We start from the raw sequence: 27,783 nt of genomic DNA on the forward strand, positions 1-27,783 counted from the left end.
CTACGCCATAATCACGTCCACTTCTACCGGGTCAATGATTTTGTCCTCTCCGCTCACGCCGTTTGTGGTGATCGGCCCCTTCACGCCTTCGTCCGACTCTTGGTTCGTCGGCGACTGGAAGCCGCTGTCGTCTCGCGGGCTGGAGTCCGAAGACGGCAGCGGCGGCGGATCGGAGTCGGACTCCGCGGCGGAGACCTCGGCGATCGGTTGACCGTCTTCTTCCTGCAGCGCTTCCTGCGTTTCCTCGGCGATGCTCTCGACGGCCTGATCGTCCTTAGCCGCCGCCGCTGCCGCCGCCTCTTGGCCCTCGCTTCCCAGCAGCTCCTTGAGGATTGTCTGTGGCGACTTCTTGATCGAATTCCGCTGGACTTTCTCCACCACGGTGGTGACGTGCGTCACGTCCTCCTGCAGGCCGTCCTCGGCGGTGATGGTGCTGTCGGCCGGCTCCATCAGGTTGGTCACGGGGCTCTGCTCCTCCTCCGACTCCGGCACCGCCACCTCTACCACCGGGTTGATCAAGTCCCTGATTTCTTCCATCGGAGACATCGGCTCCTCGGGCAACTCCTCGTCCTCGCTTTTGTCCTCGCACGCTTCGACGTCCTCCTCGGGGATGAGCTCCACCCCCGGAACTTCCATGCAAGACTCGTAGGCCACGGGCAGTCCGTCCAACTGGATCATGGACACCACTTGCCTGCGCCTACTCCCAGAACCCCCTTCTTCCTTACCGCCGTTGACCGCGTCGTCTGGCTCTTCGCCGCCAAATTTAGCCGCCCAGTCCACCTGAGGAGTTTCTCCGAGCAGGTGCAGGTTGGGGTCGCTGTTGGTCAGGACGATGCTGTCCCTGTAGAGGTTGTGTCTCCGCTGGACGGCTGCCTCTTTCACAGCTGGACACAAAAGACACAGAGGAGACAATTAGAAAAGTTATCAAGTTGTATGTTGTCATCCGTTTTGGCGTTGGGCGTTCCGTTACTCCTGGTCCTGGAGGATGCGTTTAGGACTTGCTAATGCAAAGGTGTTGTAGAGTGCCCACCAAATCTGGGTGCACTCTGTACGACCAGGAGAACGCTCTTGTCCAAGAGCTCTATTTGGACTTTTCCAAAGTTGAGACATCTGGAAAGTTCCAGATGTCTCAACTTTCCTGCTGTTACTATTGCTAACTTGCTAACCGCTATGATTAGGTTGTCTTGACCAGAGGGTCGCAGTGGGTGCTGTGCCTATCTCAACTGACATTGGGCGATAGGCGGGGTACACCCTGGACGGTTCGCCAGTCCATCGCAGGGCCACGTATAGAGAGAAACAACCATTCACTCACACACCTACGGTCAATTTAGAGTGACCAATTCACCTAATCCCCATATCGCATGTTTTTGGACTGTGGGAGGAAGCCGGAGAACCCGGAGAAAACCCACGCACACACGGGGAGAACATGCAAACTCCTTGCTGAAAGGCCCTTGTTCCGAAGTTGTTCCAAACGGAGCTCGAACCCAGGAACCGGGGTCTTCTTGCTGCAAAGGCAAGTGTGCTAACCACTACACCAACCGTGGGCGTCTTTTGGGGTAACCCTCTTTAGCTATCCGTGCTCGATCTCGTCAAATCTGGCCACATCAAGGACCACAAGTTCCGTAACGGATTTCGCCGTGTCTTCACGCGTACGTAAAGTATTAACGTTTAACGATAGGTGTTCCTTACGCCTAGCTGCTTGTGGGAGCTGCTAACGCGAAAGTATTGTGCTGCCTACCAAAGTTGGCAGGACAAAATCGGCCAGCAACCTGGGAGAAAGGTTTGGATGTTGTTCCTGTTTGAGCGTCATAAGCTGCGTAAACGTGATTTGAGTAGCTAGCTACTGTGCTGCCCCTTTTGTAAAGTTGACATCGCACACCTTCAAGTAAAATGTGTATTTTTGATCTAATTCTGTCCTGACTTTGAGAGGTAGAATCTAAACGCCACTTCTTTGCCGCCTCACCCATCATTATGTCCTTGGTGACGGACTGCAGCACCACCTCCTCGTACATGTTCTCCACCAGCAGGAAACGGGAGAAGTCCTCAAAGATCAGCTCTCTGAAGCGAGGCAGCTCCTGAGGGACGATTGGGAAAGAAACTATGAGCTTCAGGCAAAGACTTCTGAAGGTTCTGAGACCTTCCTGATGCCCGGATGTAGGTTAGGGGTTAGCAGAAGGATTAATTGTAAAGAAGTAGATTAGAAGTGTTTGGTGCGACTCACAGGTGGGCAGGAAGTTGAGAGCTGCTGGAGCATGTATGGGATGATGATCTGCAGCAGAGCTTCTCTGAAGAACTTCTTACGCACCGAGCTGCTGTCGTAGTCGTATTTCTGAAGCGACAGAAAGGTAAGAATCACACACGGTGCACGTAACGAGAAGTGGTCTATCCTGAAATGTGTTTCTCAGGAATTTTAATAGATAAAAAATTACCTTGAGGACCCTGTCCTGGCATCGCTGGACGTTCTTGCACATGTCCTCTTCACCCTGGTCCTTCAAAGACTGGTTTAGCAGCTGCTCAAACGTGTACACAGCGTTGTCCATTTGCTGTCAGAATAATGACAAAAAAAACAATACTAATTGTAATAATAATGTTTGTCCAGCAGGTGGCAGCAGAGGTTGGGTGCTGCCGTCTTGTGGAGCTTTTTAAGGCTTATTTGACACGCCGGCTCTTGAAGGACTCACCTCCCTCATGAGGATCTGGGCCCTGCTGACGAACACGTTGGGGCTGCAGACGTCAAACCTCTGCTGAAGGCCCTCCAGGTTCAGCTCCTCCATCTTCTCGTAGCAGCTCTGCATCTTCACCGGGTGGAAGGCGAGCATGGAGAGTCTGTCCATGTGCTGATGGGAACATGGAACACGGTTAGTCACAATCACACGTATAAAAAAAAAGACAGATCTGAGGCCGGTGAAGCACGGACTCACCTCCCCCAGCTTGTCCTTGGCTCCACCGTTGAGCGAGTTCTTGCTGATCTCCACCATCTCCCTGAAGAAGACCTCCCTGACCTCGGAGAAGCCTCTGCTCGTTGGCTCCATCAGGGCCTCCAGGATGGAGCTGATGTAAGGCTGGATGCTGGTCCGTAGGAGAGGTTCCACCTTGGGCGACACCAGAGCTGCTGACCACCAACGCACGGAAGGAGAAAACGGACTCGGGGTTAGTCGTAAAAAAAAAAAAGCACATGCACCAAACTCCATAGGGAAAAAGCAGCGATTTAAGCTCAGGGGGGAAACGGGAGCTGCTGCCCTGCTGCTGCCTCGTGTGGTCAGTTTGTGATCGAAAACGAAGTGTTTCAAACACAGAACACCACAAAGTAACACATCTTAGCATGAACTCGCTGACAGATGCAGAACAGTGGATCCACAACCCCTGTTTTTCTGGTGTTGTATAAAAAAACGCTTGTTTTTTCAATGGGGTTTGGTGCAAGGAGAGAGTGACGGTTTTAAAAAAAAAAAAAGTGACACAAACTTGATTTTCCTGTCAGAAATTCTTGTCTAATGGTGAGAAAAAGTTAAGCTAAAGCCCTTGAGCGCGATTGCAACAGGTGAGACTTTGCATTAGTGCTTTAAAAATCTGGGGTTTTTTTTTTTACCACTGAATGTGTTAAAATACCTGCACATACAACCCAAACTACCTCATGTGTTTAAGCAGCTTTCAAACAGCACTCCAGTGCAGTGAAGCTGCATGTTTGCATACAGTGGAGTTTTATCTGTGCGGATGAAGTTTCAAATGGCTTATATAAGGAAAGGCAATGGAATGCAGCTCCGCCACTTGAACTCACAGAGTAATGGTACACATGGGGAAAAACAGTGAGAGAGAGAGAGAGTGGTCTGTGCCAGATTAACTTCTGAACTGACGTTCACTCACAGGGTTTTCACCCCCAGGTGATTCACAAGTCGCTAATTAGACATCTGAGAGAGAGAGAGAGAGAGAGAGCCGGAGTCACGGGTTTTTTAGTGAGCTGTGAGTGTGCAGAGATCATGGGGGGGAAAAAATCGCGGGATCTTTGGAAACCCAAGCACCCGTTGGCGTCGTTACTCCGGGACCAGACGAGTCACTTTTCGCTCTTTGCTTTCGGCCGATAATAATCCCAACGCGGCGACAGTCACCGAGGCAAACAATGGAGCGTGCACCGCGGAGGTGTGGAAGATCCTGTTACGCGGTTTTAACAAGTCACGGCCCAAATCCAAGTTTGCGCGGCGCGTTCGTGTAGGGCGTAAGCGGAGACGGCCTTTATTGAGACGATTGAAATATCAATGGAGTGATAGTCATTTTAGCCCAGTTGAAGAAGAACTTAACTCTTCTGTCTTGGGGTGAATTCCAATTCCTTACCTAACCCTCAATCTTAACCCTCAATCTCAAAAATGTGCGCTCCCTCTAGTGCAAAGTGCTGTCCCCGATTCTCAGAAAAAATTAAGTTGAGGGGCCAAGTTTAAGGGCTGCATCGCCCTCAATATTGAGATTTTCCCCGAGACCACCCTTGGGAGCGAGGGCTACCCAGAATGCATTGCGTGTTATCACGTAACAAAGATGGCGGCCGAAAGCAGCGAAACGAGTGCGATACGAATGAAGTATTTTCTTTGTTAATAGAGATATAAAAATTATCTTAGTTTAGGCCCATATTATGGATTACTGACGTCATTGTTGCGTAACATTTATGTTTTAATTTTTACGATCTTTTGTCAATAATTCGTGGTGTGTGCTAACTGTCAGCTGAATATTTGTATGAGTATCATCTTATAACTAACTGACAACCTAATAACTTGACTGACAAACGGATCAGAATAAATAATCCTGACGTAAATGTGTTCTTCTTCTTCTTCTTTTTTGGACGCAGCTTTGGCGTTATTCTGCCCCCTACAGTCTGAAGACGTATCTGCATTTAAGGGGTGTCCCATTTCTAAGTGACAAAATAACCCTCAACACTTGGTTTTGAGGGTTATTTAAGATAAGGGTTGAGATTGAGGAACTGGAATTGGCCCTTGGTTTGTGACTCACTCACTCTCCCGCACCAAACCCCATAGTGAAAATTGACGATTTTAGCTCACCGGGACACGGGAGCTGCTGATCTACAGCTGCCTTTTAATACGTTTTTGTCACTTTTGGTCAAATTAAATGAAGGATTTCAAACACCAAAAATGACAATGTAAGACATTTGAACTTATCGATGGAGGCAGCCGTGGATCAACAAGCCCTGTGTAGCTGTGGTATAAAAATTGCTAGTTTTTTTGTATGGACTTTGGTGCAGGCGAAATAACGGTTCACAAACTTGTTGGGGAAAAGCACTTTAGCCCACTGGAGCAGCTCCCACTTGATAAAGAACTTACTCTTCTGTCTTTATCTCAACGTTGGACAACTTTTTGCAACAAGGAAAACCTTGGTTTGTGACTCACTCATTCTCCCGCACCAAACCCCATAGAGAAAATTGGCGATTTTAGCTCACAGGGACACGGGAGCTGCTGATCTACAGCTGCCTTTTAATACGTTTTTGTCACTTTTGGTCAAATTAAATGAAGGATTTCAAACACCAAAAATGACAAAATAAGACGTTTGAACTTATCGATGGAGGCAGCAGTGGCTCAACAACCCCTGTTTGGCTGTGGTGTAAAAATTGCTAGTTTTTTTGTATGGACTTTGGTGCAGGCGAAATAACGGTTCACAAACTTGTCGGGAAAAGGCTGTGAAACGGTGAAAAAAGCTCTTTAGCTCACAGGAGCAGCTGCCACTTCAAGAAGAACTTACTCTTCTGTCTTTATCTCAACGTTGGACAACTTTTTCCAACAAGGAAAACCTTGGTTTGTGACTCACTCATTCTCCCGCACCAAACTCCATAGAGAAAATTGGCCATTTTTCTCTCACAGGGACACGGGAGCTGCTGATCTAATGCTGACGAAATAAGACGTTTGAACTTATAGCAGTGGATCAACAACGCCTGTGTAGCTGTGGTGTAGTTTTCTGTATAGACTTGGAAAAATCTGGTTTTCCTTCATGTTTTCACTGACGTCCACACTTCAAAAAATAAAACGCCAAACTCTGCAGGCGCGATTGGTCACCTCGTATCTTGCCGCAGACGTGCTCTTTGGACGTGATGATCTGGTCCATGTCCGTCCTCAGCCTGGCGTCCAGCGGAGCTCTCTGGGCCTCGCAGGTGTCCAGCAGGGCGGCGTACTGAGCGCTGGTCTGAGACAACACCTGGCGGTAGACGGCGTCGGAGATCTGCAGCAGGTAAAGAGAGACGTTCACATCTTCACTATCTTTACTCTGGTTTGCTTCTCTCTCCCTGGACGTTTTTAGACGCTCGCTCACCAACATCCAGTTCCTCTGCCTCTGCTGCATCTTCCCCTTCAGACGCGGAGCGATGGCACTTCTTAACTCGGGGTGAAGCGTCTCCATCACCAGGTTAGCCAGAATCTGTACAAACACACACACAACATACAGTTCTTTTCTATTTACTCTGTAAGGTTCCATTTTCCCCTCCTCCCTGGATCAGGAAGTTAACGTTACCATGGCAACAAGAGGTGTAGTCACACAAAAACAACAACCGATATCGTCGATGTAAAGAAAAACAAAAATAAACCTGGAAAAAAAACAACAACCACAGCCATTTCCTGTGTGGTTAACGTGGATACAGTGGAGTTATTATTGAGAAGAAAACACACCCTAACACCTCTGTTAGGGTGTGTTTTCTTTATATTTTTGATCTTTTTTCTTACTGCAAATTTAACTTTATGTCACTTTCTAAACAATTTATTCTCCCGCACCAAACTCCATAGAGAAAATCAGCGATTTTAGCTCATGGTGACCACACGGGAGCTGCTGCTCCGCTGCTGCCTCGTGTGGTCACTTTGTGCTGCTGCATTAAATCGGAATGATGAAATTCAAACACGGAAGTGTCAAAATAACACATTTGAACTTAGTAATGGAGGCAGCAGTGGATCAACGACTCCTGTGGTGTTAAAATCAACGATTTTCTCTATGGGGTTTGGTGTGAGCAGGTTCACAGAGTGACCCACACTTCAGTTTCCTGTTAAATGGAGTCGTCTAACAGTGAATTAAAGCAGTAAACGTGTTGTCGAGATGTTGTACAGTAACTCTGACGTGACTATGTAGACGTAGGACAGAACGAGCTGAAATTACAGGAGGCTGTGTTGGGATTTTGCTAACCTCGTACAACCGCGCTTCTAAATAAATCCTTATATTAACAAAGTAAGAATTTGTTTGTGTTCCTGGAGCCGGAAAGAAACGGGAGGAAATCAGGTGTGATGAAGGAATGGTGACAAACACAAACACAGAGAGGGCGAGTGTGGAGATTTTGAAAGGAGCTCATTCAGAGCCGAGGCCTCCATTCAACAGTGTGAGGGTGAGGTCCAGCTGCTGCTGTTCCTGTGAAGAACGGCTCATTCTGCAGTCTGAACGAGTGTGTGTGTGTGTGTTCAGAATGTAAACGAGTGTTTGTGTTGTTGTTTTAAAAAAAAGTCCACCTCATAATCGTTCATCATTCTGAACTAAGACTTTTTGTAGTTTGTAGCAACTCGGAAATTCCAAGATCGTGAGGAGCGGAAACTCGGAGCAACCTCACCTCGGATGGATGGGAATTAATCAGGGTAAGAAATTAAACTGTTTAAACAATTTTTTCAGGGGTGTTTTTAAATAATTTCCACATGAATACAAACTTTTAAAAATACTTAAAAACGATATAATAAATCTGAGTTCCTGACCTGCGGCGGTGTCCCGCACATCATGTCCCACGTCCCGTAGTGTCCCTGGGCTTGTCTGTGTTTCCTCACCGCGTCGGTGAACGCTGGCGTCTCCACTGTTAGTTCCTCGGACAGACCTGTGGGGGGCAGCAGAGAGTTGCTAACGTTAAAGATGAAAAAATAGCCACAAAACACAAAAATGTACTTGGTTGTACCCACTCTGACAGATGTGAAAACAACAGTTTTCCCGCCATTTTTAGAAATGTACCAATGTACAAATGTAAGTCCTTTTGTTTTGCTAATGTCCGTCGCGCAGCAGTTAGCAGCAAAGCCTTCGCTATGACCTGTATTTTGTTATGTCGTTAGAAACTTTCAGTCCACAGCAAATTCAACCTAAAAACTAAAATGTATAAACAAAAGCGTGTGCGTATGTTGACGACGGTGTACAGGTATGTATGAGGCAAGCTAACATGCTAAAAGCGCTGCTGCTGCTGAGAAAACGCGTCGTACAGTAGCTCGGCACTCGTGTGTTCAGTCTTGTAGCATGTTGTGTTTTAGCTAGGCTAATTAATCAAGTAAACACATGTATAAAATAGTTAAATAATGTTGCTAAAGCCAGTTAGCATTGACATTTTGACTCTTTAACAGCTACAGCAACTTCAGCCGTAAATTTTTTTGACATTTCACAATGCAAATCTCGTGCTCCTTTAAGCTAGCGCAGCAGCTAGCACCTTCTTTAAAAAATCTTTTAGTGTATTGTCGACGTCAAACATACAGTTAGCTTAAATCAGAGGCCCCAAACTTGCGACCCGCGGGTCAAATGTGGCCCTCGAGATGATTTAATGTGGCCCACCACTTAACATCATGTTATTTTTTAAATGTTTTTGAAGTAATGGATTAAATTAGCATCATAGCTATGCTTTTATTATGGAATTCTGTGAAATATTATTTTTCACTTTAGCGGTGCCCTACTGTCCAGACTCGATGCTCACTGGGCCCCAGGTCTTTAGAGATTGAGACCCCTGGCTTAAATAATCTTAGTAAGAAGACTTGGAGAATCTGCTTTTGACCCAGCTCTGCAAATCGGTCAAAAGCCGGCTTTTATTTCTCGACATCAGCGTTTTCACAGTTCCCGAAGCGTCTGAGTCACCTCTGAGTCTTAATTTAGTTTCTGTTCAGTCACAGTTCACATCACGCACCGATGTGTCATCCCCCCCCCAAAAACAGGAAGATGTTCTGTGCGGTTGCTAACGGTTACCAGTCGCCCCTCCCAGCTGCGACAGGACAACAGTCGTGGCGTGTATAAACAGGTGTGCGGATTAAAAAGAAAAAAATCCCTTTAATTTGCAGTGTGTCGTCGTCTGTGGCAGCGACAGCGCTCGTCCGTCTGATGCACGCGTTTCTAATTAAAGGACGCTTTAGCTTTTTAATCGTCCCAGACTGCGTTTCACCGTTTAGCTTTTTTTTTTGCTACACGACTTCAAAGCGAAGCTTTTCACACAGAAACCTCGGACTCGGACACATGAGGGCGAATATTTAGGAGAATATGCAAAAGTTTTGTTTGTCGTATCGGCTTTTCATCCAATTGGAACCAGCATGTTGGGAGCTCTGAAATGTTGTTTTTGGTTGTTTTGGTGTCACGAAAATGCCAGTTAGCATCGAGCTGCTTCTTCCTATTCCCGACATTTGAAATATTAAGTAGCATCAGCTGCTGTGACCTCGTTCTCAGTTGCCGGCGGACAAAAAATCTTAAAAGCAAACACACTAGAGAACATGCAAATATCCGCGCAGACGGATATTTAGATATCTGAGCTTTTGTTCAGAGGCTGAAACCTGTTTTTTTCCCTTGCGTAGCTGTTAGCATCTCAGTGTTTACCAGACATTATTGTGTTAGTCTGACTTAAATCGTATTATTCATTTTCCTCTTTTATGAACACCGCTTTGTTTCAATTCTGTTGTTGTTTTAAAAGTGCTTTATAAATAAAGTTGGATTGGATTAGGTTTAAAAACAATACAAGGAAACATGCTCGTCAGACTGAAATGACTAAATACTAAATCACATTTCAAAGCTAGATTAACAATCCCATGTGATCGGGAGTTAAATAACTTTTGCGTAACGGTAAAAACAACTCGGAACGGTGCTCGACATGCTAGTTCCAAGCTAAATACAGAAAACAGGCTAATCCTAACAAGCTAGCAAGGGGCTATGTCATGAGCTAGCATAGCGTAGGCAACAAGGTTATTGCGAAAACTAAAACATTTTCTGGAACTGAAATGAAAAAAAAAGGATAACTAACTCAAACTGAGCCATGTGTTTATAAAACGACGTAAAATTGTAGTTAAAATTGTTGCGAAAATGTGCTCAGTTTTTGTATTTTGATGAAATTAGTGGGTTTTTTTCCCTGACGGCAATTTTGAATCGTTGTAATTAAGACACACGATAGTTATTATCACCTTTTTTAAACCTTGCACCTAAAACTAATTAAAAACTAAAGTAAAACTAAGCATTTACTAATTATAAAAACTAGCAAAAACTAGCAATCCTGCTATAAAAGCTAATTAAAACCAACTCATTTTAAAAAGCAAAAAAGTCAAAACTAAATAATAAAATATTATAACTATTATAACGTTGGTAGGTAGACATACTTTATGTAGTAAATAAATAATAATAATAATAATAATAAAACATGCTAATTGACCGCTAGCCTCCTTAAAACACCTATCCCTTTCCATTTGAACGTGTTAGCTTCACAGGAGCCACATGTAAAACACAGATATTCTGCTCATCTGGTCGACATGAACATGGAAAACCACACATTTGAAATTCTAAAGATTTGAATCCACACTGAAGCGACTAAAGCTTCCTCTGTGCTGAGTTTGAATAACGCTCCAATAAAACCATCAGAGCTCATTTCACATGCAAATGCTTCACTTCACGGAACTTATCCAGTTCTTCAGAGGCGACGTTACCGCCTTATTAGGACCAGGTTTTTAGCCTCTGTGAGGACTCACTGGTCCTGACGAGGTCAGAAACACACACTCGGAGTCATGTGTGTGTATGTGCGTGTGTGTATGTGTGTGTGCGTGTGTGTGAAGGCCTGGGAACTCGTCCCCGGCTGCTACTAAAACATCCAGATCGTGGTGAGCGAGGCAGGGAGGGAAATGCCTCAAATAAAAGGAGCGTGGTAAACGCTGCCACATGTGCTATTTATACAAACACACACACATGCACACACACACACACACACACACATTCTTGTACTTGCTGCATACTGAGGACTGGGCTGCTGACAAAGTGAGGACCAGCATTTCCACTTTAAAAATCAACACAATTACAAATATCTACTTCATGAATGACATCTACAAAGAACTACTGGGTGCAGTACCATTTTTTCTTCTAAATTTTGGTCCAAAATTTGACAAAAACGTCATACTTATACTATGTCGACCAAAATTTGAAAAAAAGTAATGTGACTCGAAATTTTTGGTCCAAAATTTGACAAAAATGTGATACTATACTATGTCGACCAAAATTTAAAAAAAAAAATTGACCAAAAATTTTTGGTCCAAAATTTGACAAAAATGTGATACTATACTGTCGACCAAAATAAAAAAAAAAAATTGACCAAAAATTTTTGGTCCAAAATTTGACAAAAACGTGATACTATACTATGTTGACCAAAATTTTAAAAAAAAATTTGACGCAAAATTTTTGTTCCAAAATTTGACTAAAACGTGATACTATACTATGTCGCCCAAAATTAAAAATTTTTTTTTGACAAAAACGTCATACTATACTATGTTGTCCAAAATAAAAATAAAAAATTTGACGCAACATTTTGGTCCAAAATTTGACAAAAACGTCATACTATACTATGTTGTCCAAAATTTGAAAAAAAAAGATTTTGGTCCAAAATTTGACAAAAAAGTGATACTATACTATGTCGACCAACATTTAAAACAAAAAATTTGACCAAAAATTTTTGGTCCAAAATTTGACAAAAACGTGATACTATACTATGTCATCCAAAATTGTTTTTTTTTTTTTTTGACAAATGGAGTATAGCATGTTATAGCAACCTAAGGAAGTGATTTCAATGAAAACAAAATGAGGACCGGCCAAAATGTCCTCACTCCGTAAAAATGACCTCACTTTGTTGGTTAAAAACCCTCACTGGTCCTCAGTATGCCGCAAGTACAAGAACACACACACACACACACACTAACATGAACACACACACACTGCAGAGAAGCTAATCTGTGTGTTGATCTGACTCGCTGCACTCACATGGAGAATGCGTACGGTGGTTCATCACAGGCATGTTTTCCCTTTTCCTACTCACTCCCAAAGGGGGAAAAATCCCCTTTAAGTGAGCAACAAAGTGGAAGTGCAGACACACACACACACACACACACACACACACACACACGGAAACATCTGACAAAGACGAGGGAAACTGAACTTCTGATGTGTTATCGTGTCGTTTCAGATTTAAGATCCTTTCGTCCAGACTCGCGTCAGTGACACAAAGTGACCACACGAGGCAGCAGTAGACCAGCAGCTCCTGTGTTCCCCCGTAAGCTTAATAAAACTGCTGGTTTTCTCAATGGACTTCAGTTCATGTATGGATTTCTTTAAAAAGAGGCTTTTAAATGATCAAAAGTGTGGAGATGTTTTCACCTTCTTGTCCAAGAAGCTTCTTCACTTCAAACCATGAAACCAAATATGGAGGTCATCAGGGTTGAAGAAGAAGAAGAAGAAGAAACCTCTTGGATTTGAGGTGATTCATCTTCAACGAGAGAGTCCAGGTGCCTACGGCGAACTTGCTGATGTTCCTCAACAGGAACTTCCCATAAAGAGGCCAACGTAGGAGTCTAAGACGCTACTTTTATGGTTAAGTTAGACCAAGATATGTTTGCGTCCATCATTTTTGCCACTTCTCAATCGGAAGCGATGAAACCGAGCTAAAGACCTGGACGATTGAGAACCTTCAAGACTGGTGGAACCTTCTCGCGTAAGCTCTCTTTGAAGCATCATCTTCGTCTTTGACCAAAACAATAGAAGAACCGCCAAGAAGACTGAAGAATATTGTGCTGGAGGATCCACGTTTGTCCCTGAAGGACGACGTGGATCACAGAAGAAGAAGAAGAAGAAAGTCCTCTGTGATCCACGTGGAGGAGGTAAAAAATCTAAACGTCTCCGAGTCCTCGGTGAATTCGCCTCGAAGCTCGTCAGCGCAGACGACTTCCTGTCTCCCTCTCCCCGACTCCTCTGGCCACTTCCTGTCTTTGTCAGCCTCCACTGAGTCACTGAGACTTCACCACAGCAGACAAAACAACACAAGAACACACACACGAGTGTGCACACAAGTGTGTGTGTGTGTGTGTGTGTGTGTGTGTGCGGTTCAGGAAACGTTCAGGCATTTCTGTCGTCCGATTTCTTGGAAACATTAAAAAGAGAAATGAGATGCATGACGTCCTGTTTACTGACCACTTTATTAGGAACACTTGATGTTTTTAGTCCTTTCCTGATACCGTTTATTTTTTTATTAGAGCAGCCAAAAGACTGATGGTTGATGCCACTTTTTTTTGCCTTTACTAAATACATTTGTCCAATTTTCTTTTCTCCATCTTCCATCTGATAAAATATGAAAATAAGTGTTTAACGAGAACAAATAATACTAAAGAAATTGCTTTAATTCAGTAACTTGTTGAACAATCTATTGACTGTTGTGCTTCTCCTTATGAGTGTTTTTATTCAATTACTGTTTAAAATAGTCTCACTTTATGTCATTTTTAATTGTTTATTTTTCATTTTACTGTAATTTCTCCCCCTTTTTCTTCTAAATCTACAGTTATAATCTACAGTTAATGTCTGCGCTGCAGTGCAATTATATATATATTTATTTTTTTCTATTAAAAATAAGCTAAATATTACCTGCACGAAAAAGAAAACTAAACATTTTTCGATAAAGAAAATGACATTTTCGTGACTTTCGTGAAAAATTGCGTAATTGCTAATTATTTCACTTTTCGGGTTGATGGTTATTCGCGCATTTGTCGTCACAATTTGAAGATAATGACGACTCAACGAGGGGAAGCTCGTAGATTTTGTCACTTATAATATTAAAAAGTGTGACGCTGATTACGCTTATGCCGAACGGAAAAATATACCGAACGTCCACTAGGGGGGCGACTCCACTGAATGCAAGAGGGAAATCCGCTGTAAACGAATCATCGCTGAACGTCAATCTTGTAAATTTTTGCGGAAAGCAAACGAGGAAGGTTTGATTGACAGATGGTGTCGTCCAATCGGAGCGTGTTTGCGAGGCGACGCCTTCTTTTTCCGAACTCGTGTTTGCAAAACGTTCGACATCTACTTCTTCTTCTTCTGCTGCTGTATTTGCGTTGCGCCGTTTAATCCCAGAAGAGTCAACAGTCAAAAACACGTCAACATGTGCGTTGGTTAAAAGGTCCAGTGAGTTAGAGGAAGTGCCCGGGGGGTCAGAGGTCAGACTGTAAAACCATTCATCACCCTTTTCACTCCCCCCTCCCCGGTTTAGTTCTGGTTTTCCTTAAGAACACTGCAGCAGATGGAGGTGAGACGCAGGGCGTGTTCACACAGGCACAGAAAAAACACGAATGCCAGCCGCGACGCTCGCAGCAGCCATGGTGACAGTAAAACAGCAACACAGTGGGTTACTCTGTGTGTGTGTGTGTGTGTGTGTGTGTCTGACAACACACGCCTTCACGCCCCGGAATTTAGTGCTGCAGCAGCAGGGACCGCGGCGCTCACTGAGCATGCCCAGACAGGTCAGCGTTAGGCGGGGAAGAAGTGAGACGTGAACGTGTGTGTGAAGCAGGAAAAACACCGTGGGGGTGGGGGGGGGGTTTGACTTCAGGCTGAGGAATCTGAACGTAAACGTGTTCCTGTGATCAGTATTTGAAAGTTTTCAGTGTTCAGTGGTTTGTGAGCGCGTTGTTGTGAGAGGGTGAATTCATGCAGCGCAGTCCGCGACTTCATCGTCACGCAAACACAAGGTCGAATCAGGTTCAGCAGCTTTTTGTCAGCGTGGGTTCATTCACTTCACTGCTACGGAGGTTTAATTGTACTGTTTGTGATACACTGTGTGTGTGTGTGTGTGTGTGTGTGTGTGTGTGTGTGTGTACTGACATATTCTACTCAGCTTGTAAAAAAGTCGCTTGTTTTTAAAATGTAGTAAAAGTTACTTTCTTGTGTCAAAAACAATTCTCACATTAATAGTTTTTGAACCTTTACAAATTAAAGTGCTGACAAAATAAAATATGTAAATACAAAATATATCAGTCAAAAAGGGTCAAAGGTCACAAATGTCACCCACTCAGGGGCCTTAATTAACGCCAATTCACCTGTCCTCATCGTTCACCTGTCTGTCCTCATCGTTCACTTGTCTGTCCTCATAGTTCACTTGTCTGTCCTCATCATTCACGTGTCCTCATATGTCACCTGTCCTCTTCGTTCACCTGTCCTCTTCGTTCACCTGTCCTCTTCGTTCACCTGTCCTCTTCGTTCACCTGTCCTCATCATTCACCTGTCTGTCCTCATCATTCATTAACCTGTCTGTCTTCATAGTTCACCTGTCCTCATAGTTCACATATCCTTATAGTTCACCTGTCCTCATAGTTCACCTGTCCTCATCATTAATTCACCTGTCTGTCCTCATCGTTCACCTGTCCTCCTCATTCACCTGCCCTCCTCGTTCACCTGTCCTCTTCGTTCACCTGTCCTCTTCGTCCACCTGTCCTCATCGTTCACCTGTCCTCTTCGTTCACCTGTCCTCTTCGTTCACCCGTCCTCATCATTCAATTGTCCTCAGCATTCACTTGTCTGTCCTCATAGTTCACTTGTCCTCATCGTTCACCTGTCCTCATAGTTCACCTGTCTTCATCGTTCATTGCCAAAGTTTCCAGTTCTAAAATGGGTTTTTTAATTCAGCCTAACATTTTTTACTCAGTAACAGTATCAGTATAATACTTTGAAAAAAAAACATAAGTAAAATCACAAATTTTAAAAATTGACACATAGACCTACTCAATTCATTCACTACTTCATTACTTTCCAGCTCTGTCTCTAGTGTTGATCTGTTGTTGACGACGGTAATGTCCGCTCGTGCGTAATCATGCTAACACCCTGACAACGGCACAGTAGTCACAGATGAATTCAGTATAGCGTTAGCTTGACAGCAGCTCCGTCTGTGAAACACACCCTCAGCCTGAGAACCACATGTAGGTCGGTATTTGAAAAATTAAGGTCAGCTCAGGTGTAAAGTATTTCTGAGTCACGTCCTTTAAATGCTAATAACTGTAGACAAATGCACTGAATCTTCTTTTAGTAATGCTTCCACAAAGGTTAGCCTAGCTAGCCCCTCCCTTGCTGCTATAAGCTAGCAAATATACTTGTTTCTTTGCTATAAAACTAGCAATGCTAGGCTACACTAGAGTCGTGCTAATGTGAGAAACTACAATCTTGCTCTGTGTCACTGTTAAACAACATTTTACGACAGGAAACTGAAGTTTGCGTCGCTTTTTAAAATCTCCCGCACCAAACCCCATTGAGAAAACCATCGATTCTTTGTTCAGATTTACCTCAGTGACACAGAGTGACCACACGAGGCAGCAGTGGACCAGCAGCTCCTGTGTCCATGTGAGATAAAATCACTGATTTTCTCTATGGGGTTTGGTGCAGTGACACGTGCGGTTTACAAAGCTACGCAAATTAGATTTTCCTATATTTAGGTAGCAAATACGCGCACATTTAAAGTTGTATTGACATGAAACTATTGTAGTAAACACCGTGTGAATATGTTAAGCTTCGTGTTCACCAACATTGTGAGCCAAGTCGCCGCATGCCTGCACACAACCACAAAAATGTAACCTTGACGCTCGTCAAAAAATTATAACGACAATTTGTCTTCCTGGTGCTTTACTCACAAACACTGTTCGTGTACTTACCAGAAGCAATGAGCTCGGTCGCACAATTTTATTTGACTCGCGATGGAAACGGGCCAGTGATTTCCGCTCACGTTGAACGTCGTCCTTATGCAAATGTGTGGTGAAAACTGGGCAGTGATTGTTGTTTGTTCGCACTGTAACTTCCTGTAACTCTGTGATCCAATGACGACAACGACAACAACAACATGCCACACTGAGACCAAGAGGCAGCGATAAATAAACAAACTCACATCACTGTCTTGGATTCCTACACGAACCACCTGACTCAGATGGTATGTGAAGCCTTCACACTGTGACACACACACACACACACACACACACACACACACACACACACACACACACACACACACACACACACACACACCCTGGTCTCATTGTTCTGATATCCAAGTGCCACATATGAGGTTAACTGAAGTCATGTGTCACTTAAAACTGGTCGTTACTGATCAATAATTTCATAAAAATCCAGAAATAATCTGATCTGATCTCTGGACTCTTGTTTCCAGCAGTGGAGAACTCTGGGAAAACCTAAGGACGAAAACGTGTCAACATGCTAATGGTAAGATCTATGTTGTACGAGAAGCTAATTTACGCTAGTGAAAGTACATTTGCGTATTTTTATGCTAATTTTGTGTCCAGAGTTCAGCATTGTCCTACAAAAACGTAGCATCTTCTTGCATGTTTGCTTTGACTTTATTTGTTATCTCATTGAGTTAAATTGGTGGTTCTTTTCTCCAGAACTTTCTCCAGAACTTTCAACAGAACTTTCAACAGAACTTTCTCCAGAACTTTTCCCAGAGCTTTCTCCACAACTTTCCCCAGAACTTTCCCCAGAACTTTCTCCAGAATTTTCCACAGAGCTATCTACAGAACTTTCAACAGAACTTTCAACAAAACTTTCAGCAGAACTTTCTCCAGAGCTTTCTACAGAACTTTCTCCAGAGCTTTCCCAGGAGCTTTCTCCAGAGCTTTCCACCCAAACTTTCCTCAGAGCTTTCTCCAGAACTTTCCCCAGAACTTTCTCTAGAACTTTCCCCAGATCATTCCCACAGAACTTTCTCCAGAATTTTCCCCAGAGCTTTCTCAAGAACTTTCCCCAGAGCTTTCTCCAGAACTTTCCCCAGAGCTTTCCCCAGAACTTTCTCTAGAACTTTCCCCAGAGCTTTCTCCAGAACTTTCCCCAGAACTTTCCCACAGAACTTTCCCCAGAACTTTCTCAAGAACTTTCTCCAGAACTCTCTCCAGAACTTTCTCCTTCTATCCGGTGAAATTCCAGGATAAGAACTGAGTAGAATGAAGCAGTGGAGAATTCCCAGCTGCTTCCTGGAGCTCGACCCAAGCTCCGCCCCCTCATCTGGATGACATCCTCCTGCTGTTGTGAGTGGCAACAGCAGTGGTCATATGTGAACGTAAAACTCACGAAAATACACCCCTTTTTTGTGTCTGGAAACAACTTTTAGCGTCAGTTTGCGTGAAATAATTTTTGGTAGATGTTTGCGATGTTTGTGTAGATGTTAGTAGATGTTTGTGTTGTTACCGTTGTTGCAGTGTCGGACGCAGTCCTGCAGAACCGCGTGCCACTTCTTCTGCTCCTTCTCCGACATCACGCAGAAGTAGTGGTGGCGAGCGTACGGGTGGTAGAGGATGAGCGGGAACTCGGTCGCGCACTTGATGAACGGATGACTGCCCACTTTGGCCTTGATGCCTGCGGCGAGTCAGAAGACACAGTGAGGAACTCGTTTGGATGAAGAAGTTTGTCCACAAACTCTTCTTCTTGTCACTAACTGCTGTCTTTTACCTGGCAGGCTGGCGTTCATCAGCTCCATGTACTCCTCCAGAGAGTCCAGGGCCTTGTAGCCGGCACAGTTGATGGTGACCTTCGGGTGAAGACCTCGTTCATTTGCCTGTCGGAGAGCGAGAGAGAGAGACACTTTAGCTGTGTTAGCGCAGGTGCTAACATCGCGCGTTTTATCGGTTAGTTAAAGTGAAGAGGAAGCTCACGGTTTTGTTCTCGTAGAGGTTGATGGCGTAGCTGTTTGGAACCGACACGAAGCGACTCCTCCATTTCCGGTTCTCCTCCAGGTACTGGAACAAACTCCCGGAGAAAATGGAGCGGCCCGCTAACGGATCCTGAACAAAACATGGACACGGTCAACCGGTCATCGTAAAGGTGTGTTCATACTGAACGTGATTAGTATGTGTCACGTGAAAAAATAAAACACGTTAAGTTGGTGCGACGTTGTTATTGGAAGTCGGAATTTCTGAGTTTGCTACATTTACTATTATTCATTTTAAATAATTCGTACACGAGTCCTGTTCAAGTTGTATTCGTAGACATGTTGCTACGCTGTTTTTGCTAGCAAAAAATACAGAATACAGCGTCGTTTGCGTCCTGGAGCGTAGCCCTCCTTGGTTCCGACTTCCTATTTCCGATGTAATTGGAACACATTGCTATTAAGTTTTTTTTTCGTAAAAATTGCGGTTGTTTTTGTGAGGCTCCTGTGACCTTGAAATTTGACCTTTGTCCACCAAAATCAGATGAGATCCTCCTTGAATCTGAGTGAACATTTGTACCAAATTTGAAAGCATTCCTTTATTGCGTTCTTAAGTTATTATTTTCAGAATTAGAAGACAAAAGGAAAACAAGGCGCCTCTGGCCACAGCTGTTATAATAATAAAATTATATTGCGACAATTATTGTAATTGTCTCATTGTTCGTACCTCGGTGCTTCAGTATATGACTCAATATGCCTGTATAAAAACCACATCACAACAATGTTTTTGCCTTGCCTTCCTGTGCAGCAGCTGCGACTGAGTTCCTCCTCCCGCTTCGATCTCGTAGCGTACGCTGTTGAAGAGAGCGACGGCGTACTGCTGCTGGTACACGGCGCCGAAATCCTTCATCACGTCTTTGGTGCGAGCTGCAGACGGTGAGTACAGGACACAGGACAACACGTCAGGAAACATCACAGTTAGAAAAACAGATTTTAGCCACACAGTAACTAAAAATCTATGCTAGTTTACGCTAGTTTATGCTAGTTTACGTGTAAACTACGCTAGTTAAACACCTCTCACTCTACCACACCAAACCCCATAGAGCACCACAGCTCCACGGCAGCTGCTGGTCCTCTACTGCCTCGTGTGGTCACTTTGTTTGAGCTAATGCTAGAACTAACACTAGAGCTAACTCTAGAACTAATACTACAGCTTACACTTGGAGCTAACACCACATCTAATACTAGAACCTAGCTAACACTAAATCTACGCTAGCTTAAGTCTACGATATCTTCAGAACGCGTTCGCGTCTTTATCTTCACTGTTAGTGAACTAAAGTTTAAACACCGCTCACTCTCCCACACCAAACCCCATAGAGAAAATGTGCGATTTTAGCACGTGGTTCCACAGCAGCTGCCGGTCCTCTGCTGCCTCGTGTGGTCGCTTTGTGTCACTGGTTTTAATCTGAGCAAAGGATTTTAAACAACCAAAGTCACAAAATAAGTCATTTTAAATCCCTGACGGAGGTTTCAGTGGATCAACAACTCCTGTTTGCTGTGACGTTAAATCGCTGATTTTCTCTATGGGTTTTGGTGCAGGGAGAGCGAGTGAGTTTACAAACTTTAGTTTTCAGTCAGAAAAGTCTGTCAAACAGTGAGATTAAATTATCATAGACTTAATCTGGCTCAGAATGAAGTAGTTAAATACATGCAAATTGTCGTAGACGTGGAGACACAGGTGACGACTGGAGCCTCCTGATATCAGCGCTTTATGGAAAGTGTCGAGTAATAAAATGTTCAAATGGGTTTTCTTTAGAGAGCGACTCAGCAAAAAAGATATCTGTCATTTTTTATCTTCATGGAAATGAATCTAATTAGTGTTTGTGAATATCTTCTAGTTTAAAACGTCATTTCATCTCCATCAAACCGAGGCGTTATCCACGTGTGAGGAGCTGAAAACTCTGATAACCTGATTTAATTCGTAGAAAAAAAAAACATTTAAAGGTGCATTATGTAATAAATCATAAAATCCTCCTAATATGTCACAGAGACTCAGGAATAATGTTCATATAACTAACTGAACTCACCAACAACAACAGTACAGACAAAATATTCGCAATTTTTTTGCAGACTGCAAATCATGTTTATGTTTTGAAATCATGTTTTGGCGTCATGTGGCGCCACCTACCGCCGTCTACCGATCATTGCGGTCGGTAGAGTCTCAGCTGCCGAGCAACTAGGGGTTGCCAGTTACGTCAGAAAACGAAACCTAAAAGACCTCGGTATTTTGAATTTGAATGTAGTAACCGTTTTTGGCCACATTCTTACATATGGCGCCTTTAAATGAATCATGAAAATACTTGATGATTCATAAAGTAACTGAATAATTATCATAGTCCACATTCCAGGTCGGAGACTCAGTGTTTTTCCACAAATCCTCTCTCTGAGTCTCTCACAGTCTCACTGGAAAAACTGGAAAATATTCACAAGTTGATTTAAAATGTCTTGTTTTGAGAATAATAATCTGCCTGGCGAGAAAACTTAAAAATAAATTGTGAATTTAGCTACTTTCAGACACAATTATGCTTTAAAATGAGGAAAAACAAACCAAAAACTCGACTAAAACGGCAGAAATAGCCTTCTTTCACTTGATTAAGCTGATTTTAACCATGCCTTCCTTTCTTTTCTTATATTTGCACACACAGACACACACACACACACACACACTGATCAGTGATTGTGTGTTTTACACGCCTTAAACACACAGCGGCAGTGAAAGGACACACAAACCATCAGCAGCAAACCATTATTTCAGCTCAGTGACTTGGAATTAAAGCTCAAAATAAGCTGCTATGTCAGATTAAGACACTATTTTACATTATTAACAGTGTAAAACTTGTTTATTTTACTCTTTTACTGTGTATTTTTTGCAGTTTAACAGAGAGAGAGAAGCATGAGATGTTCCCACAGTTTCCAGTTTCTGGAAAAAGTCTGTGTTCGTTGGACGATCGGTGACATTTTTTGACGAGGTCGGCGTCACACGGCGTCGACTTGTGATTTGTTTATGGAAGAGACGACACAGGAAGGAGGGAGGGAAGGAGGGAAGGAGGGAAGGAGGGAGGAGGGAGGAGGGAGGAGGGAGGGGAGGAAGGAAGGAGCTGACAGGACGGGGACAGATGTGGACGGAATGTGGAGGAGACGAGGACACGAGCGAGAGACAAACACTGTGTCGCAGCGAGGAGGGAGACGGAGAATAACAACGTAGGGTCAGATGTGACGGACCATTTAATCCACAAGGAGGCGGTAAAGCAACGTTACAGACGCAAATACGACAACTGTGTTTCCACAAGGGGCGGAGCTTCAAGTTGTCCAAGTGACACGGAACAACACTAAAAGTCGCAAAATAAAAGAATAAATACGTGAGTGTCACTTGATAAGGGTTAGCGCTATAGCGTTACGACACTATTACGCAAACTGCGCAAGAGAGGAGGCGGAGCTACAAGTGGGCGGGATTATACACAGGGGGCTAACGTGAGAAATAACACTAGAGCTAACACTAGAACTAATAATACAGCTAACACTAGAGCTAACAATATAACTAACAGTACAGCTAACATCAGAGCTAATACTAGAACTAATACTAGAGCTAACACTAGAACTAATACTAGAGCTAACTCTAGAACTGACACTACAGCTAACTCTAGAACTGACACTACAGCTAACTCTAGAACTAACACTACAGCTAACTCTAGAACTAACACTACAGCTAACACTAGAATTAACACTACAGCTAACATTAGAATTAACACTACAGCTAGCATTAGAATTAACACTACAGCTAACATTAGAATTAACGCTACAGCTAACATTAGAATTAACGCTACGGCTAACACTAGAATTAACACTACAGCTAACATAAGAATTAACGCTACAACTAACACTAGAATTAATGCTACAGCTAACACTAGAGTTAACACTACAGCTAACACTACAACTAACACTACAGCTAACACTGGAACTAACACTACAGCTAACGCTAGAACTAACACTACAGCTAACTCTAGAACTAACACTACAGCTAACGCTAGAACTAACACTACAGCTAACTCTAGAACTAACACTACAGTACTGCTACTAAAACATGTGTTCGCCCCCTGCTGGAAAACGAGACAAAAAAAACCCTAACGTGTTTTTGTTTTATAAGAAAAAAAACCCGAAAACAAAATTATTACATTTAATCTGACTAGTTTTTGGCTGCACTTCGTACATGTGTAGAATTTATCGGGTTCCGGTTACGAATCGGGCAAACCTCGTCTAAAGCCCGACATTCCACGTTTGTTCAGTCACGTTTTATCGTACGTTCTCACCAAATACAACGCAAAGTGTTAAGTCGTTATTTAAGTCTTACGAATCCCGTGACACAAATTTTTACATATTTGTGGGAAACTAAGCAAATTAGCAATGCTAATTTTTTTCCCTCGCGTGATTACATAAAAAACATGTGTCCACTATAGTTGGAAATGCCGACTCAGCGTTTCTATCCAACTAAATGCAAATACTAGATGAGCAGATACGATGTGTCGTGAAATTTCGGTACTCGCGCAAAACTGTGGAACATTTTCTCAGTCTAGAGATCGGAACTTGAAATATTTGAACAAAAAAACACAAATCGATGATGTCTCTTTTCCTGCGTAAACTATAGAAACATTGTAGTTGGAAATGCCGACTTAGCATTCCCAAACTACTGAATTAAAAGACAAAAATGGCTAAATTTGCATCATTGTGGTAATTGCACACAATTTTCCTAAATTGCTCGAGACATATTAGATAGGTTTTGTGGGTATTTCAGTCGGGACTTCAGAAGAAGCAGCTGTAAAAGTTCAGATATATGAAATAATCCCTTGTTTCCTGACTCCCTCACTGTCATGACTGAGCGTTAATCTGTTTAGTCAGATTTTCTTTAGGCCTCGACTGATTTTGTCTGCGTTTCCATCTCCTCTGAGTAAAGTTCCACCGTGTAATAATAAGTGCTGCTTCTCAGCGGCCACGTTCCAAACGTGAACCCACTTGGTATTTTCCACTGGAGCGGCCGTGCCAAAGACAGCAGACGGAGAAAGTGAACGGGAACGACCTTTACGCGCAGCTGGAAACTTGGGAATTTAGGAACAAAGACCACGTCATGAAGAACACAAACCTCGTCCTTCACTCAACGTAGATGTCGACTAATTCTGTCTTGTACTTCTGTCAACGTGTCTGGGCAGGATCTGGTGGAATTTACGACATAAATAAAGACTATAGGTTCATTCAACTGTGCAAGAAAGGAGTCGGAGCTACCGGTGGGCGGGGCTATATGCAAGGGGCGGAACTTCGAGTTGTCCAAATCACACAGAACCATGCTAATAATCGACAAAATAAAAACATCAGTGTTACGCGATGAGGGTTAGCGTTATAACGTTACGACACATTGCGCAAACTGCGCCAGAGAGGAGGCGGGGCTACAAGTGGGCGGGACTATATACAGAGGGCTAACACGAGCTTACGCTAGAGCTAATATTAGAACTAACAGTACAGCTAACACTAGAGCTATCACTAGAATTAACAGTACAGTTGATACTAGAACTAACAAGAGAGCTAACTCTAGAACTAAAATTACAGCTTACACTATAGCTAACACTACAGCTAATACTAGAACTAAGACTAGAGCTAACACTACAGCTAATACTAGGACTAACAGGAGAGCTAACTCTAGAACTAACACTAGAGCTATATCTAGAACTAATACTACAGCTTACACTAGAGCCAACACTACAGCTAATACTAGAACTAACACTAGAGCTAACACTAGAACTAATACTACAGCTTACCCTAGAGCTAACGCTACACCTAATACTAGAACTAGTACTAGAGCTAACTCTCGAACTTATACTAAAACTAACACTACAGCTAACACTAGAACTAACACTAGCGCTAACACTAGAACTAACACTACAGCTAATACCAGAGCTAACACTAGAACTAACACTAGCGCTAACACTACATCTAATACTAGAGCTAACACTACAGCTAACACTAGAGTGCTGCAGTAGCACTAGCATTGTTGCTACATTAGACAGATGCTAGCTGCTGTAAAAACCAAACCAAACCAGACGAAGCAGCAAACTCGCTCAGTTTAGACTTTGGAATAATCTGAACGCTACGTGGTTTTCAAGACATTACATCGCAGAAATATTTTAGCACAAATTCAAGTATTTTTGTGCGTTAATTTTCTATTTTTTTTGTGCTTTCATCGAACAGGACAGTGAAGCATGAAACGAGGGGAAGACGCACAGCAATTTCGTAATTTAGTGAGATTAGTGTAATCCACATATTGCAGATTAGGATGACTAACTGCAAACACATATGTACTGCACTGTCTGTGCTTGGTCTTTGTGTGTAATCCCGAATGCTTTTTTAATCCCACTGCAGGGAAGTTTTCAGTCTTTCCTGACCTGGAGACGACGACTGTTTTTCACGCTCAGTCTCCGTCGACGACACTGAAGTGACTGTGTGTGTGTGTGTGTGTGTGTGCGTGTGTGCGTGTGTGTGTGTGTGTGTGTGTGCGTGTGTGGGAGGAGATCAGTCCATGTGCTTAAACTGCAAAGGTCTAGTTTGGTCTGCGTTGCCTCCCTGTTAAAGTGATTTCATCACCTTTGCAGTTTAAGCACATTCTGACATGGACTGATCTCCTCCCACACACGCACACACACACACACACACACACACACACACACACACAGTGTCCCGTTTTTATGCCTTAGCGAGGACACGTTGTCGCATTTAGGCTGCAAAACGTGCAAATATCTGCAATATAGAGTGTCTTCTATCCTGTTTTTCCAGCACAACCTATAGACAATCCAACAACGACAACTATATAAACACACCTGAGCAGAAAAGTACTAACATTTTAAAAAAAATCTGATTTAATTTGGTAAATTTGGGAATTTGTTACAGTGCAAAGTTAGCTCGGCTCGATTTTATGCGCAAAAGTAAAAGAAAAATGGTGGATGTTATAAAATTAATCATAGCTTTGACTCAACAACACATAAGAAGACAATCCTGGATGTTCATATAAGAAAAATACATAATAATAACATTTTTGACCAAATTTCAAAATAAGAGTTTGTTTTGATATGAAACGATAAATAATTCACAGTATAAATGTATTTATGCTGCAAAATGATGCTTAATCCTTAAAAGAAGCCCTTTAAATTTGACAAAACATCCCCACAAAAACAGAGTTTTGTACGTTTGTTGAACCTTAACCAGTTCCCCTTTTAGAAAACGAGTTCCTGTCTCACTAGGACCAGGTTTTGGTCTCCATGAGGACTTGCTGCTCTTCACAGACAGACAGAGGGTGTGTGTGAGAAGCGCAGACTCCAGCGTTTGATGCTGCGAACGTGTTTCTACCTGCTTCACCTCTGCAGCTTCACCCACTTTTAATTCACTCCTGATTCTGACGCCTGAAAAAAACCCTCCTGCACCCTCACCGTCGACATCTTTAACCCTCACCCTCACCCTCACCCTCACCCTCACCCTCACCCTCACCCTCCCTGAGTGATGACACATGTGCAGAGGAATGAATCCTTAGACGACAACGCATGCACTGTGCTGCGCTTAAAGACAACACCTTTTGGCCGCGGCGACGCATTCCACGTGAGGACACCTGAAAGGACTGCGACATGAGATCATTTCTATGATTTCATCTGCACTGTGTGTCTGTAGAAGTCTTCTTCTTTACTTCTTCTTTACTTCTTCTTCTTCCCTGGCCTCTCATGCCTCTGCTGCTGCAGTAATAACACGGAGCTGCACAGTGGGGAGGCGACAGGCAGCAATGTGAGACCTTAAATAGCAACTCTCTGTTCACCCGGACTTACACAAACACGCTTCCCTCTCTCCGACGAAACCTACTCATTATCTCTTAGAAAGACGTCCTCGGAGGCGAGCTGGAGTTCAGAGAGCGCAGCAACAATGCGCAAAAAGTCTGTGTGTTGCGTTATTAAAGGGTACCCAAACTAAAAAAAAAAAAGAACAGCTGTTTTTCAGTTTCCAACAGTCCACATATGTCTTTTATGCACATTTCTGCCCCGGACGACGACTTTTTTTGTTGAAAAACCAGTGCCAAACGCGAGGAAAAACACTATATTCTGCGCTAGCTTTAGCCATTTAGCATTTCCACGATGCTATCTCGCTATTAAACCGCTCGCTCTCCCCCCCGCACCAAACCCCATGGAGAAAATCAGCGATTTTTAGCTCGCGCTTACACAGGAGCTGCTGGCGCTGCTGCTGCTGCTGCTGCTGCTGCCTCGTGTGGTCACGTCGTGTCACTGAGGTTAATCGGAGAGGAAAGGATTTTAAAATGCCGAAGTCGCGCAATAACACCGCCGAACGTGTTTTATGGAGGCGGCGGCGGCGGCGTGTCAGAGACTCCCGCGTGCCGTGATGTGATGGGATGTAAAAAAAACCCGATGGTTTTCTCTATGGGGTTTGGTGCGGGAGAATGACAGTTCTCTAACAGTGAGATTGAACAACTAGCATGTTTAGCTACCATAGATTGTGCTAAAGTCTCAGTTTTTGAGGACACATGCAGCCAATCTTCAAAAAACCCTGATTAAATCAACCTCTTTAAATGAAATACTACATCTATGTTATCACTTTGAATTTTGGGCTCTGCTTTGATTAAGGTGCCCCTCCCAGGAAAACATCTGCATCGAGCCCCTACATTTCTTCGACACACCCCTGCTCATGACTAAGTATGATTTAAAATAAGGGGGGAAAAAAAAGAAGAAGTTTGTTTCCTGGAACTACGGCTGATTTAAAGGCTTTTATTTTGGTGGTAATAATAATAATCCGAGTTGCCTATGCTTACCTGTAATGGTCTCCCGTCTGCTCTCGTCCAGGTGAGAGGACACCACGTCCCCCATGGTTCCAGGAGCTCGACGAAGAATCCGCCCCGGCTTGGAAAAAAAAGTGAAAAAGGAAAAAAGTTCCAGGAGAAGGAAAAAAGAACCAGAGTCGGCTGAAGTAAAAAAAAAAAAAAAAAAGGTCCTCGTTTCAGCCAGAGTCAG

General features: G+C 43.4%; 1 protein-coding gene across 1 annotated transcript; it reads right to left on the reverse strand.

Annotated features, from left to right (window-relative positions):
- Positions 1-27,666, reverse strand: niban2a (niban apoptosis regulator 2a; the record flags this gene model as incomplete). The annotated part of the gene is made up of 14 exons (XM_083910751.1): positions 27,585-27,666; positions 19,476-19,606; positions 18,687-18,815; positions 18,484-18,589; positions 18,223-18,390; positions 7,713-7,828; positions 6,301-6,405; positions 6,048-6,210; positions 2,922-3,109; positions 2,682-2,837; positions 2,430-2,543; positions 2,222-2,329; positions 1,964-2,075; positions 1-884 (listed from the first exon to the last, which is right to left on the reverse strand). The coding sequence occupies exons 1-14, from the start codon at positions 27,637-27,639 to the stop codon at positions 1-3; spliced, it is 2,535 nt and encodes an 844-aa protein (XP_083766877.1). The 5' UTR covers positions 27,640-27,666.
- Positions 27,667-27,783: the final 117 nt, after the last annotated feature.

This window comes from Microchirus variegatus (assembly GCF_963457635.1).
Source record: "Microchirus variegatus genome assembly, chromosome: 1".
In the NCBI taxonomy this organism is placed as follows: Eukaryota; Metazoa; Chordata; class Actinopteri; order Pleuronectiformes; family Soleidae; genus Microchirus; species Microchirus variegatus.